The 14,908-nt window shown below is 46.2% G+C and overlaps 1 protein-coding gene across 1 annotated transcript in view; it reads left to right on the top strand.

The window, feature by feature from the left end:
- The first annotated feature begins 1,303 nt into the window (after positions 1 to 1,303).
- Positions 1,304 to 14,908, top strand: part of ITGA2B (integrin subunit alpha 2b) — a 61,815-nt gene continuing 48,210 nt past the window's right edge. The window contains 9 exon segments of the mRNA XM_081837654.1: positions 1,304 to 2,113; positions 2,116 to 2,342; positions 3,812 to 3,942; positions 6,146 to 6,243; positions 7,107 to 7,272; positions 8,250 to 8,299; positions 9,762 to 9,807; positions 11,804 to 11,929; positions 13,398 to 13,445. Of these exon segments, the coding sequence (XP_081693780.1) occupies positions 2,066 to 2,113; positions 2,116 to 2,342; positions 3,812 to 3,942; positions 6,146 to 6,243; positions 7,107 to 7,272; positions 8,250 to 8,299; positions 9,762 to 9,807; positions 11,804 to 11,929; positions 13,398 to 13,445 (940 nt within the window). The 5' untranslated portion in view covers positions 1,304 to 2,065.

Genomic DNA, 14,908 nt, shown 5'->3' with positions numbered 1-14,908 from the left:
TATTTCAGGATTTATTCTTTTTAAACTTAGGAAAATGAGGCCTTTTGCTTGCCATCAGAAGGACATTATGTAGCAGGCATCAGGCAAGCTTTCCTGGGGAGTGTTCCCCACATGGGAGTGCCACCACGAAGAAGGCCCTCTTCCTTGAGTGCCGCCTGCTGCTTCACCAGAGTAGCAGTTTGAGAAGAGCCTGTGAAGTTGAGCTCAGGGAAGGGAAGCAGAGACAAGAATCAGGCAGTTTTTCAAGCACTTTCCAAACTTGTTCAAATCCCAAGCATGAAGGGCATCAGCTGCACTTTGAATTCAGCCTGGAAACTGGTAATGAGCTGTGCCAGCTGCTTAAGGACAAGTGAGAGATTCCACCAGCAACAAGTCCAAATTCACAAACTAGCAAGTTACCCTGAACTAACCAAATGCTCTGCCCAGGTTTGAGGAGTGGATAACTGCAGCAAAGCTGTCTTCCTAGAAGGGCTTGAAATTGCCTGCCAGCTAGTAGAAGGCAGTCCATTTCCATGGAAGCCACCTGAGCCTTCTACGGCAAAGCAGAATCATTGAGTGCTCCTGGGCTGCAAATCTGATTACTCCATCTGTAGCAGGTGGACACCACTGGGAATAAAAGAACCACACGTAGCACTTCTGCCTTGTCTGGATCGAGCCTTAATTCACTGGCCTTATGGAGCCCAGATAATGGTTCAGCACTTCCATTGCCTCAACTGAATTTGCTGTATAGGAGAAATAGGAGCTGTATGCCATCATAGCTGGTAGAACAGTGCAGGAAGCAAAGCCAGGAAATGTGTGCATTGGAGAACATTACAAACGGAGCCTAGTTTCGCTGGCGAATTAAGAAATTGGTTCAAAGGGTGAACTCAATGTGTCACCCATTCTCACTTTCCCCTCTAAACAATCACCATGCGGTTTCTTTTGCTTATGTTTCCTGATAAGGCCTGTGCTGGTTTCCCCTGCGGTCAGGGAGGGGGCAACTGTGCTTGGCTGATAAAACATTCCTACATGCGAGTGGGATAGAAAATGGGATGTCCTGAATCCTCCAGTGCAGGGGTAGGCAACCTAACGCGCATGGGCCGGATGCGGCCCAATTGCCTTCTTAATCCGGCCCACAGACGGTCCGGGAATCGGCATGTTTTTACATGAGTAGAATGTGTCCTTTTATTTAAAATGCACCTCTGGGTTTGTGGGGCCTGCCTGGTGTTTTTACACAAGTAGAATGTGTGCTTTTATTTAAAAAGGCAACTCTGGGTTATTTGTGGCGCATAGGAATTCGTTCATTCCCCCCACCCCAAATATAGTCCAGCCCACCATATGGTCTGAGGGATGGTGGACCTGCCCATGGCTGGAAAAGGTTGCTGACCCCTGCTCCAGTGCATCCAGTGAGAAAAAGGCTTTGCAACTGGGTCTTTGTAGCCTTCATGCCCTGTAAACTTAAATCATTTCAGGATGTTTAATGGGGGGGGGGGGTTTGCTGTACGTTCTGAACTGGTCTCTTGCAAGTTTCTGGATTGCACCCACTCTTTGAAAACACTTTCCTAGAACCCAGCTCTCAAAGCTCCACATACGTTTCTAATCATATGTTGCAACGCATTGAGCCCTGCTGCTTGAAAACGGCTCTGACTCATAACTGCACTTTAAGAACCCTGCAGGATCCAGTAAAAATGCTTACCCTTGCCACTGTGTGACTGTAGCTAATCTCAAAAGCATTCCAGACTAGGAACAGGAGTTTTCAGAGCACTTCCTGAGGGTCTGTCTCGTCTCACATGTTTCTGATCTCTACAGTGCCCCAAGGACAGATGGGGTTGGGAATTGTGTATGGAAGACCACAGCTCATACTTGTGCACACTAGCCTGGAAATGGCAGTGGTGCTTCCCCAGAGCTGTCTTGTCAATGGTTGATCCTGCCTGTTACTGCTGCCAAACATCATTGTTCCAAGTGGTCATCGCTGCGCACACCCAGGGTGTTCCTGTTGGGAAATTCCTGAGAGACTTCTGATAAATGTTATCATCTTCAGCTGAAGAGGCTTCAGCAGGGGAGGAAAAGTTTGAGGAAATGTGTCATGTCCGTGGTCACTATTATGAGCACAGAAGAGACGGCATTAATGGGTAAACACCCAGCATTTGGAGTGGGAAGAGGAGGGAGATGCTGGTGATGGCAAGAGGAGGTCATTCCTTGGGTCTGCTTGCCCCCCTTTTGCGCTGTCTGGTGGGGTTCTTGCTCCTCTGTTCCTCAGTATGGACCCTGAACTTGGATGCAAGTTCTCCAACAGTGTACTCTGGGCCCAACGGAAGCTATTTTGGGTTTGCCTTGGATTTCTACCGGGACAGTAAAGGCAGGTAGGACAGCACTGGGCGAGGCACAGCATGGCGGGAGGGAATGGTGCACTAACAGGACCTCAGGAGGTGGACAACAGGGACTTGGAAGATGACAACAGATGTCTTGGGAAAGGCCAACAGCCTCTTTGGCTGGCAAGATGCACAACAGCAGTGCATGAGGCTTTTATCCATTGAACCTTGACTGGGTGCAGGCACCATGCACATGTTCATCCTTAAATGTTATATTAGACAAGGTCTACAGAGCTCTACGGCAGGAGTCTAAACAAAGGCCCGGGGCAGGGGTTGTACTAGTTCAAGAGTGCCAGGGCTGTGTCAATGCTGGACGGAGGGAGAGGGCGTAATAAATTCACTATTCCCGGATGCAGCACAATACTCCTAATATTAACATCTGGCAGCCAGAGAAACCCCGTCTTCAAACAGATGCATCAGGAGCAGCATGGAAAGGGTGAAAAGGAAAGGGCTGGTCATTCTTAAAATGCAGTAATTGGGCGGCGGGGGGGGGGGGAATTTAGCAGTTTGCCCAAGATGAGGCAATAGGAACAGCATTTGTTCAATCATAATTTGCAACCTGCCATGACCATTGATCAGGGATGATGGGAGTTGTAGTCCCAGAACAACTGAAGAGCCATAGGTTCTTCATCTCTGCCACAGAACGTTAATAACGGCTGCTGGTATGTGTGGCCTTTTAAATACAGCAGATCTGGTGCATGTTGATGGCAACAAGTTATTTCCTTGCAAAATAAAAGCCTTCCCTAAGTGAGATGTAAGTTCAGTTTCAGGAGGTTGAACCAGGTTATTTTTCGATCAGAAATCCACACATCCATTTACTTACAAAAATTGGTGTGTTGGAGCTAGTTTTGTGATTCGGTAATTAGCCCTGAGTGATCACTGGATCCTGAAGCTGAGGCTCCAATACTTTGGCCACCTCATGAGAAGAGAAGACTCCCTGGAAATGACCCTGATGTTGGGAAAGATGGAGGGCACAAGGAGAAGGGAACGGCAGAGAACGAGGTGGTTGGACAGTGTTCTCGAAGCTACCAGCATGAGTTTGACCAAACTGCGGGAGGCAGTGGAAGACAGGAGTGCCTGGCGTGCTCTGGACCATGGGGTCACGAAGAGTCGGACACGACTAAAAGACTAAACAACAAGAAGTGTACGTGCCCAAGCAAAGGACTAGTGCAAGACCCTTGTGGTCCAGCTGGGCTGAGCAGCCAGGGCTACTGCAGAGGCTTGTAAAACATTCCTAGCAGGGAGATTCTTCCAACTGGTGGTTTGCCACATGAGGCCGCTGTGCACAAACATTTGTGATTCTGTCCCTAGTAGGGAAGGTGAAGAGGGCCAGAGATAGGAAACTGGAAGCAGGGATGAGGTGTACCTGTAGTTAGCTCTGCCTGTCACTGGCTCCACCTGCTGCTGGCTCCCTGCCTTGTATCCTGCCAGTCCCAGACTGACCTTTTTTTCCACCCTAGCATGAATGTGGTGGTGGGGGCCCCACAGGCCAACAGCTCGCAGACTGGTGTGACGGAGGCGGGTGCTGTCTATCTGTGTCCCTGGGCGCCTGGTGGCAGTGCCTGCACCCCCATTCCGTTTGATACCAAAGGTGAGTGATGCCCCATGATTTTGGGGTCATTATAGGGTCTATACAAGCAGGAAAGGGCAGTCTCACTCAGAATGTCAACAGGTGAAGATTTGCCCATAATTGTGTATCCATAGTAGAAAAGGTTACCTTGTTTAATTTGTGCCATCCACAATGGTGCAAGGCAACATTCACTTGTTTCTTTACCTGTATTTCTTGTTGAAAGCTGCTCCTGTCAAAAAAAGAACTAATCTGTACAGCAGGGATTGGGAAGATGCAGGAAATGCCTCACATTCCTTCCTTCTGATTACTTAGCAGCAGTGTTAAATGCCTAAGCATCCTTTAAAAAAAAATTATTGGATAATAACAAAATTTATTTTGTTATTTATTTAAATTTATTGTATAATAACAAAAACCACAAAGCAAAATAACACACAAAAACAGAAAAAAGAAAAAAACACATCAATGAACAAAAGAAAAAAAGGAACAATAAACAGATAAAAAATAACAACAAACTTAATTCTTGACAAATCCAACCTTTGAAACATCTTGGTTGACTTCCTCTAGTCCCTCCCTTCTGAGTTTCCTTGTAGTTGAAAGTAACAGCTTTCCAATATCATTACTGAACTAAAACAATTTCCAATTATAGTCCATCTTATTCACATTTCTTAATATTCTAAATCCCATTTATTTAATTATAACTTAGCTTAATCCTAGGCCTATTTGTTTCTTTCAAGTAATTTCTAATTTTTTATATTACAATATTTATTCAAATAGTCCTTAAATTTCCTGCCTAAGCATCCTTAACAAGAGCAGTGCCTCTGTATATGCCTAATAAGCCTTAGAATGTTGCTTCCATGCTTTGGCTATCTTCCTTAATGGATTTCTGATTGAGTTACTTTTTTACATGAAAGCTTTTATGTATGGGGGTGGCCGAGCAGGAATGAAGATGAAGATGGACTAGGATGGAAGATGGACATTGCCCCAAAATGAACTTAATTCACCTGGCAAGCATTTTCAGAGATTTCTTGTATTTCAGTGATGTTCAACTGAACATTCCAAGCACTGGTCTCACTGCCAGCATCAGTAGCACTTGTAGGGCATGGGCATGTGTGAGCCAGTCCCAATATCAAAAGGAAACTCTTCATGGAATCACTGTATGTGTGGATGTGGCTAACATCTGCAACTGCAACCTCAGTTTAAACTGAGGCAGGTAGGAGTTGTGATCACAGATAAAGGCAATGTTGTCATGTACAGGGATGGTGTGCACGACCATTTCACACAGCTTTCGTGAGATCAGCGAGCAACCCCAGTGACAGTGCATCATGCATGCCTGTCTTACACATGTGTGGCTACTGCCACCACTCTGAACTTGCCCTGCAAGGTCCATCCCCTACAAACCTTCACGGCCTAGGACCCTTGTACCTACAGGATGACCTCTCCCGGTATGCCCCTCAGAGAGCCTCAAGGTCCCTAAATAACAACACCTTAGTGGTCCTGGGCCCTAAGGAAGTTAGATTGGCTTCAACCAGAGCCAGGGCCTTTTCAACTCGGGCTCCGGTCTGGTGGAACGCTCTGCCTCATGAGACCAGGGCCCTGCAGGATCTGATTTCTTTCCGCAGGGCCTGTAAGACAGAGTTGTTCCGCCTGGCCTTTGGCTTGGAGCCAGTTTGATTCCCTCCCCCTCTTTCTTTTTTCATTTTCCTTTCTCCTCCTGTGATGAGGCTGCATTTTAATATTTTAATGTTTCAATATTTTAATGTTGTATTTTAATCTTGTTTTTAAGTTGTATTAATTCAACTTGTTTTTATTATTGCTAGTTAGCCGCCCTGAGCCCGGCCTTGGCTGGGGAGGGTGGGGTATTAATAATAATAATAATAATAATAATAATAATAATAATAATAATCCCAAAAGGAGAGATGGAAAATGATGCTTGTGGTGGGGAAGCCATGTGAGATTTGGGAGTGAGAAAATCGGGGGCCGAGGATGAGATCCCGGCTGAGTCATGAACTTGAGGTGGGCCTGGGAGAAATAGGAGCTACTTGGAGGTGGGCATCTGATGAGATGTGAGGAAGGAGCTAATGGCATCTTGCCTGCATGTACAAACCTGCAGTCAGACTGACTACTCATGGATGGCATGCGACTGAGGGGGGTGATATGGTGGGTCAGTAGCTTCTGCCTTCAAATCTGACTCCTCTCTTCCTTCTCCTATGCCGCTGCTGGCCAGGTGATGAGGTTGAGCAGCTGCACAGAGTGGTTGTGAAAACCTTCAAGACTAAACAATGGTTCGGAGCCTCTGTGAGCACCTGGAAAGACACCATCGTGGTGGGTACAACAAACAGACCGTCTCAGAAAGGGGTGAAATTAAAATTTCAGAAGCAGAAAGGGGTGGAATTAAATCAAGCCTTGCTGCAAACAAACCAGAAGGAACGCTCAATAAACTTTAGATGTTGTACAGCCTCCCCACAAACTTTGTTTGTGGCAAATTGGGACGAATACTCAGTAAACAGGTCATCTGGAATCAGCTTATAATTGTTGGAAGAGCAACAGCAGGGCTCTTCCTATTAATAAACTAAGGGTTAAAATGGGCTAATTATGTTGAGTTAGTCAACTAGCCAAGGGGTGGGAGGAGGTGTTGCTTAGCAACCAGGCAGAGTGGCATGATCTTCACTGAGGGAGCACATGCTCTGATTGGCTGGTTAGTTCTGAGGCAATTTGTCCTGACTTAAGAAAGCCAAATCGTCTCTGTTCCTTTCTCCTCAAATTATACACCATTCTTTAATTCAGTTTTGCTTAGTATAGTGTTAACAAACCTTTTTCTCTCTGGATGCATTATTTAAGCGACTCGGCTAACGATAATTTCAACAGACGCAATACATCTCACTATAGTGAGGAAGACTGGTGACCAGAAAAACCTGTCTGCTTTGTTCAGTCTGCTGCCCAGATGTTAAGTGTTGGTGGGCAGCTTAAAGGCCCCTGCTCTCCCTCCATAATATTTTCCAGCCTTAAACAGCAGCCCTTCAGACGACACCTTCAAAAGTTGGAGAGTCATTTGATAGCCTTTTAAATATAAATATAAGTAGGGTGAACAGCCACCCATCCTCTGCAATTATGAGGTTGTCCCTCCTGGAGGGGTGTGATTGTCAATGATACAACATCCTGCTCACCCCAGTTTTTCACCCTGCCAGGCTTGCGCCCCTCTCCAGCACTGGAATGCCATTTCTGGCCAAGAGGAGGCCACAAAGACCCCCACGGGCAGCTGTTTCTTAGCCACAAGTGGCTTGCAGCGCTTTGTTGAGTTCTCGCCATGCCGCAAAATCCAAATGGATTCAGTTTACAAGTGGACAAGCTATGGTGAGTGCAATATGCAGGTGGCAGGGAATGTGCAATAGCCGAAGCTCCAGGCCTTAAGGCGAGGGTGTGCAGAATTTTTGCCCAGAAACTATGTCTTTGAATGAATGGCGCCCTTGTTTTGCTTTTCAGACCGCTCTAGTCTGCTCAGATTCCATGTCTGGCCTCGTGTAAACGGCTGTCGAGTGGTTTGCCCCATGCTCCTACATGCTCAATTGCAAACAAACAGCATGTGTGGCTTCACTCAAGCCACAATGGTCGAAACAATCCCTCCCCATTCTAGAAGAAAGATGTTTGGCTCCTTCTGAAAAACCAGAGCCTTGCAATGTCAAGTGGAGGCTATTCCGTTAGGGATACCTACCTACAACCAGCACAATTTGTCCTCAAGGGCACTAGGAATATAAGCCGTTAAAAACTGTTTTACAAATCATTTGTGCAAATTTCAATAATAAAGCGTATAAGCCCAACTTAACATGTAAATTTTTATCAAACGGGGGGGGGGGGGAATGTTATGGAAAAGGACGGCCAGATTATTTATACTAAATTAATAATATGAAATTATTTTGATATGAAACGTTGATAAGTAATTGGTGATGTGAATGTATATTTAACTTAGGTTTTCTGATTACAATTCACGTTTTGGTAAGTTAAATATACATGTACATAACCAATACCAGTGATAAGAAAATAAATGTGGTAAGAAGACCATGTTTAGGCAGCCCAGTCCGAAGCTGAAGGAGGAATGGTGTTTGGGTATGGTGTCCTGGTATGTGCACAAATCAGGGTTGGGGGACTTGTGGGGCTCCAAAGGCTGCTGGACTACAATTCCAATCATCCTTGACCTCTGGAAATGCTTGCAGGAGCTGATGGGAGTTGAAGTCCAGAGGGCCGCAGGCTCCCCATCCTTGATGTGAGGGGTCTTCCCCACACTGTCACCCCATTGATTTACATTGCTTTTCTGTTTCTTTGCCTTCAATCAGCAAACGACCACCGCTACTGTGAGGTTGGATTCAGCTCTGCCATCTCTGACGTGAGTTTTGGGAGGGAGAGGGGCATGGCCCCAAGAAGCGTGGCTCCCCACACCTGAGACACAATATCCAAAGTGATTTAACAATCCCTCTTCACAGAGAACTCTAGGAACTGGAGCTCTGTGAAGGGAATAGGGGCTTCCCAAAAGCTCCCAGCACCCTTAACAAACACCAAGTCCCAGAATTATTTGGGGGAAGCCATGACTCTTTAAAATGGTTGTTGTTGTTTAGTTGTTTACTCATGTCCGACTCTTCGTGACCCCCTGGACCAGAGCACTCCAGGCACTCCTGTTTTCCACTGCCTCCCGCAGTTTGGTCAAACACATGCTGGTAGCTTCAAGAACACTGCCCAACCATCTTGGCCTCTCTCGTCCCCTTCTCCTTGTGCCCTCCATCTTTCCCAACATCAGGGTCTTTTCCAGGGAGTCTTCTCTTCTCATGAGGTGGCCAAAGTATTGGCGCCTCAGCTTCAGGATTTGTCCTTCCAGTGAGCACTCAGGGCTGATTTCCTTCAGAATGGAGAGGTTTGATCTTCTTGCAGTCCATGGGACTCTCAAGAGTCTCCTCCAGCACCAGAATTCAGAAGCATCAATTCTTCAGTGATTAGCCTTCTTTATGGTCCAGCTCTCACTTTAAAGTGGTACCATTGTGCTTTAAATGTATGGTGTGGAAAAGGGTATTAGAACTGATTCAAGAATTTGGTCAGGTGGCCGGATTTAAATTGAACAAGTTAAAAATGAAGGTTTTAGAGAAAAACTTAACTCAGACTGAAAAAGAAAGGTTTCAGAATGAGACTGGTCTGACTTTAGTTAAGAAGGTGAAATATCTGGGGATTAATATGACAGCTAAAAATTTGAATTTATTTAAAGACAATTATGAGAAATGTTGGTCAGAAGTTAAAAAAAGATTTAGAAATATGGTCTAAATTGAAGCTTTCCTTGTTGGGTCGAATTGCAGTTATAAAGATGAATGTATTGCCAAAAATGTTGTTTTTGTTTCAAACTTTGCAGATTGTGGACAAGATGGATTGTTTCAAGAGGTGGCAGAGAGATATCTCTAGATTTGTCTGGCAGGGCAAAAAGCCCAGAATAAAATTTAAAATATTAACTGATGTGAAGGAAAGAGGGGGGTTTGCCCTGCCAGACTTTAAACTTTACTATGAATCAGCAGCTTTCTGCTGGTTGAAGGACTGGCTGCTTCTTGAGAACACTGACATCTTGGACTTGGAAGGTTTTAATAATGCTTTTGGATGGCATGCATATTTGTGGTACGACAAGGTTAAAGCGCACAAAGCTTTCAAACACCATATTGTCAGGAAAGCATTATTTAATGTCTGGATAAGGTACAAAGATTTACTGGAAAGATTTCTGGGTCTCGTGGGCGTTGGGCAGCTGTTCACAGGCTTTCTTCTAGTCTTGTGTGGCTGTCGTTTTGTGACTCTGACTTCCTCTCTTCTCCCCACAGTCTGGGAGACTTTTACTTGGGGCTCCTGGTGGATATTACTTTGGAGGTAAGTGCTTTCATTCCCTTCCCTTCCCTGCAGCAGACAAAGGACTCTCCAGATGTTGTTGGACTACACCTCCCATCTTCCCTGACCCTTGGCTAGAGGTTGATGGGAGTTCGAATCCAGAAGCATCTGTAGTGCCACAGGCTCCCTGCCACTGCTCTAGGCCGAGAGCTCCAGGAATATGGGGAGGCCAGTTAAGGCCATTAGTAGCTACAATCCCTGATGGATAGGTTCTTCCTCTTTTTATATAAATTTTCTTAGAGTTTGCGGAAAGGGATAGAAAGATTATCATCTATTATATTTTTATCAAAATGTTTAAATAAAAACAAAGCAAAAAGAAAGCAAAGAAAGGGGATAGAGCAATAGAGAAGGGATAAAGGGGAGAAGAGAAGAGAGAGGAAAGGAAGGAAGGAAGGAAGGAAGGAAGGAAGGAAGGAAGGAAGGAAGGAAGGAAAGAAAGAAAGAAAGAAAGAAAGAAAGAAAGAAAGAAAGAAAGAAAGAAAGAAAGAAAGAAAGAAAGAAAATACAAAACTTCCAATTCTTCATCTGTTCACTACATATAAATGTTATTCAACTCAGTCACTCCAACATAGATAAAGGTAAAGGGACTCCTGACCATTAGGTCCAGTTGTGGCCGACTCTGGGGTTGCGGCGCTCATCTTGCTTTATTGGCTGAGGGAGCCGGTGTACAGCTTCCGGGTCATGTGGCCAGCAGGACTAAGCCACTTCTGGCAAACCAGAGCAGCGCACAGAAACGCCGTTTACCTTCCCGCTGGAGCAGTAACTATTTATCTACTTGCACTTTGACGTGCTTTCAAACTGCTAGGTTGGCAGGAGCAGGGACTGAGCAACGGGACCTCACCCCGTCGTGGGGATTCGAACTGCCAACCTTCCGATCGGCAAGTCCTAGGCTTGTGCCTAGCGCCACCCACTTTCTATAAACCAACATTATCTTCAGTCCTCAAACCCAAATGTCATTAGTTCATTTTCTTTTTCACGCAAAGCATCTATGAGAGGTTTCCTATCTTCAGTAAATGTTAGCAATGACTTTTCTCTGATTAAGCAGGTCGGTTTCGCCATCTCGGCTAAGTCCACTAATTTTAACCGCCATTCCTCCATGGTTGGTAACAACAAGTCCTTCCATCTTTGTGCATATAAAAGTCTTGCCGCCATAATCACATATTTATCAAAGCTCCTTAGTCCTTTCCTAATTGTATGGATATGTCCTTCCTCCACTGTCAGAGGCAGCATGCTTCTGAATACCAGTTTCTGGAAATGGCAGGAGGGGAGAGTGTTGTTGCACCAGGTCCCACATATGGGTTTCCCTTGGGGACCCCTGGATGACCTCTGAAAACACAGGATGCCAGACTAGATGGGCCACTTGCCTGACCCAGCAGACACTTCTTATTAGAGAATGTGAGAAATCCATATTTAGCCTTTGCTTGCTAGTCTGCATTCCTTACTATTCAGCAGGGTGAGGCAGACCCTGTTCAGTTGACCACTGTCCTTTTTAGCACCTGGTTTGTGGGAACAAATGAGGGGACACGGGTGGCGCTGTGGGTTAAACCACAGAGCCTAGGACTTGCCGATCAGAAGGTTGCGGTTCAAATCCCCGCGACGGGGTGAGCTCCCGTTGCTCAGTCCCTGCTCCTGCCAACCTAGCAGTTCGAAAGCACATCAAAGTACAAGTAGATAAATAGGTACCGCTCCGGCGGGAAGGTTAATGGTGTTTCCGTGCGCTGCTCTGGTTCGCCAGAAGCGGCTTGGTCATGCTGGCCACATGACCCAGAAGCTGTACACCGGCTCCCTCGGCCAGTAAAGCGAGATGAGTGCTGCAACCCCAGAGTCAGCCACAACTGGACCTAATGGTCAGGGGTCCCTTTACCTTTACCTTGTGGGAACAAGAGCACAAATTGTCCGTCGTGCTGCCTCTGCTGCCTCACGTAGGTGGTCCCAGACTTGCCAAGGGACTGATGCCTCTACCTTGCTCCTCTTCCAGGGCTGATCTTTTCATCCAATTTGTCCACGGTCCTAGCAAATGCTCCTCTCAAACATACCCTTTTGTGGTCACTGAATGAGCTGCAACTCACATCTTTCACCGCCTTATACTACGATGAATATCGAGGTAAGGGGACATACATCTTCATCTGCAAACGCTGGAGGAGCTGAGGGAGAGGCAGAGCTTATGAGAGGAGTTAAAAGGAGTTTGGGAATAGACTAAGGAAAGAATGCAAGGAAGTCTTTTACCCCCCAAAGCCACATCCCCTTGGGGAGAAATCTTTTGTGGGCTGCACACCAAAAGTGGGTGAGACCCAGAGGGACCTCCCTCTTCCACTGCCCCATAAATCTCCTGCCCATCTCTTTCATTGGACTTTATCTCAAAGTTGACAAAGACTGTTCTAAGGCCTCAGCAAAGGGGAGAATGCTTGTACCTTCCCCCTTTTGATGCTACTGTTATTGAGGTTATGAATACTGCACACATGGAAGCCGTTGGGTGGGAAAAAAATATGACTCTCATTTGAAATAAAAATTAACCAGTCCAAAAACAGGGTTCAAAAGCTTTACATACAGAACTTAACTCCAAAACAAGCTGAAACAAATAAAGCTACTTTCAAGTATGTAGATGCATAGTTTCTTATACTTGTCCTAATGTAAGGCATAATATCTTAGATTGCATATAGCTTGCATCCTCAGCTAAAAATTAAAGCTCTGTCTCTTCCCAAAACAGCCTCCAGTGGCCCGAGGCTCTTTACTGGAGCACAGAGGTTAACACGTCCATTCTCTTCAGTAGCTTAGAACAAATTACTCACTCTACCCAAGATGGATGCCTGCAGATTAGCATATGCTAATTAGACCTTTAATAGGATCTCTTTCATGTGACTGATCCCGGGGAGATACAGTCCCATGATAGATCCTCACTAATGAGTAACCTGTTTGGCTGTTCTTCAGCTTCAATTAAATTTTCCAGTCATGCTTCACAGTATACATACAGTACACATAGAGGCACATTCTATATTTATTTTGCATTTCAATGTCTGTTCCTTTTTCCAGCACTGCAGCTAATAAATGGTACCCAAGCATACTGGCTCCCAGTAGCACCCCTTCTTCCCCAGTGACTGACCCTGTTCCAAGTGGTTGGCGGGGGTTCATCCAGATGGGACAGAAAACACATTTTGGGAAGGGGATGGGAATATAACTCAATCAAGTTAAAAACAAAACAAAGCCTGGTGCAAAGCTGCTGCACTGGTTATGCTTCTTCTCCTCTCACCATTGCCCTCCCCATTCTGACTTGGCCCTTTGGTCCAGAACTAGCCCTTGTGGAAGGAATTGTCTACAGATAGATGAGCCTCTAAGGCAGGGCTTCCAGTGTGCCCTAGAAAAGATGAACTTTCTTTCCAAGAGGGGAAAGAACTCTAAACTATGTCAGTCATGCAAACTAAGCAGACTTGCATATATTAACACATACTATATTAATACATACTTTTCATACTTGGTTCTACTTCTGCTGCTCATGGGTAGGAGCACAGTGAGTCCTTCTTAGCTTTGGAGATTTTGCCAGATGACTAAATCTTCTCATCCTTCCATCCACACAGGGTATTCAGTGGCTTTTGGGGAGTTTAATGAGGACCCTGAGTCGCCAGGTAAGGGAATGAGTCTTTGCCAGGGGTGGTTTTCGAGGTGGAGTAGGGTGGGGTCTGGAGCTGAGCAAAAGTCATCTCCTGAAATTCTCCATCATTTTAATGAATGGCAAAATTGGGGAGGGAAAGGAAGCCATTATGTCAAATATTCTCAGGGGGAGTAGTTCCTTGGAGGTGGGGGATCACCAATAGCAGTGGCAAGGCTATTTCCTTTCCCCCTCCTAATTCTCTCCAGCCATCCTAGCTTCTGAAAGTGGCAATTGCATGTTGGCATCCTCAACATCATGCGTTGGCAAACTAAGGTCTGTGGGCCAGATCAGGCCCAATTGCCTTCTAAATCTGGCCCCCGGACGGTCCGGGAATCGCCAGCACTTCCGTTCTTTCCCCCTCCCTTCCTTTCCCACAGCGGCAGTGGCAGTGCCTCCTCCCTCCCTCCTCCTGGCTTCTCCCCACCCTGCCTAGAGGAGGAAGGGGGCAGGGCTTTGTTGGTGCCAGCCCCTCTCCAGAGCCCTTTCACACGCCACTCAATGTACCTCCACCACCACCAGACCCTGCCGCTCGCAATACACAGGAGCCGCAGTTGGCTGAGCGCCCCTCTCAAGCGCCTGCCATTTAAAGCAGTCCCTCTCTGGAGCCCTTTCGCACGCCGCTCATCATCCCTCATTCATTCCCCCCCCCAAAAGAAAATATAGTCCGGCCCCCCACAAGGTCTGAGGGACAGTGGACCAGGCCCCTGCTGAAAAGGTTTGAGGACCCCTGCTCAACACCCTAGCATTGTTTAGGATATTGTGGGGAAAACCTGAGAGCTTCTATTTACATAATCGGGGAAGTAATTGGAGGACAGTCAGCAGAATTGCCCCCCCTTAACTCTTTTCAGAAATGTTGGCTCAGCTCTAGGGTCAACAGGGGTACAGTAGGTAGACTTAGCTGGCTTTGCGGCTTGGTTAAGCTTAACTTTGCTCAACATAAACGATTGAATCATAGAATCATAGAATCATAGAGTTGGAAGAGACCACAAGGGCCATCGAGTCCAACCCCCTGCCAAGCAGGAAACACCATCAGAGCACTTCTGACATATGGTTGTCAAGCCTCTGCTTAAAGACCTCCAAAGAAGGAGACTCCACCACACTCCTTGGCAGCAAATTCCACTGTCGAACAGCTCTTACTGTCAGGAAGTTCTTCCTAATGTTTAGGTGGAATCTTTTTTCTTGTAGTTTGGAACCACTGCTCCGTGTCCGCTTCTCTGGAGCAGCAGAAAACAACCTTTCTCCCTCCTCTATGTGACATCCTTTTATATATTTGAACATGGCTATCATATCACCCCTTAACCTCCTCTTCTCCAGGCTAAACATGCCCAGCTCCCTTAGCCGATCCTCATAAGGCATCGTTTCCAGGCCTTTGACCATTTTGGTTGCCCTCCTCTGGACACATTCCAGTTTGTCAGTGTCCTTCTTGAACTGTGGCTC

This window comes from Podarcis erhardii (genome assembly GCF_964252035.2).
Source record: "Podarcis erhardii genome assembly, chromosome: 13".
Taxonomy (NCBI): domain Eukaryota; kingdom Metazoa; phylum Chordata; class Lepidosauria; order Squamata; family Lacertidae; genus Podarcis; species Podarcis erhardii.
Note: the sequence above shows the minus strand (reverse complement) of the source record. Positions and strands in the feature narration are given on the sequence as shown.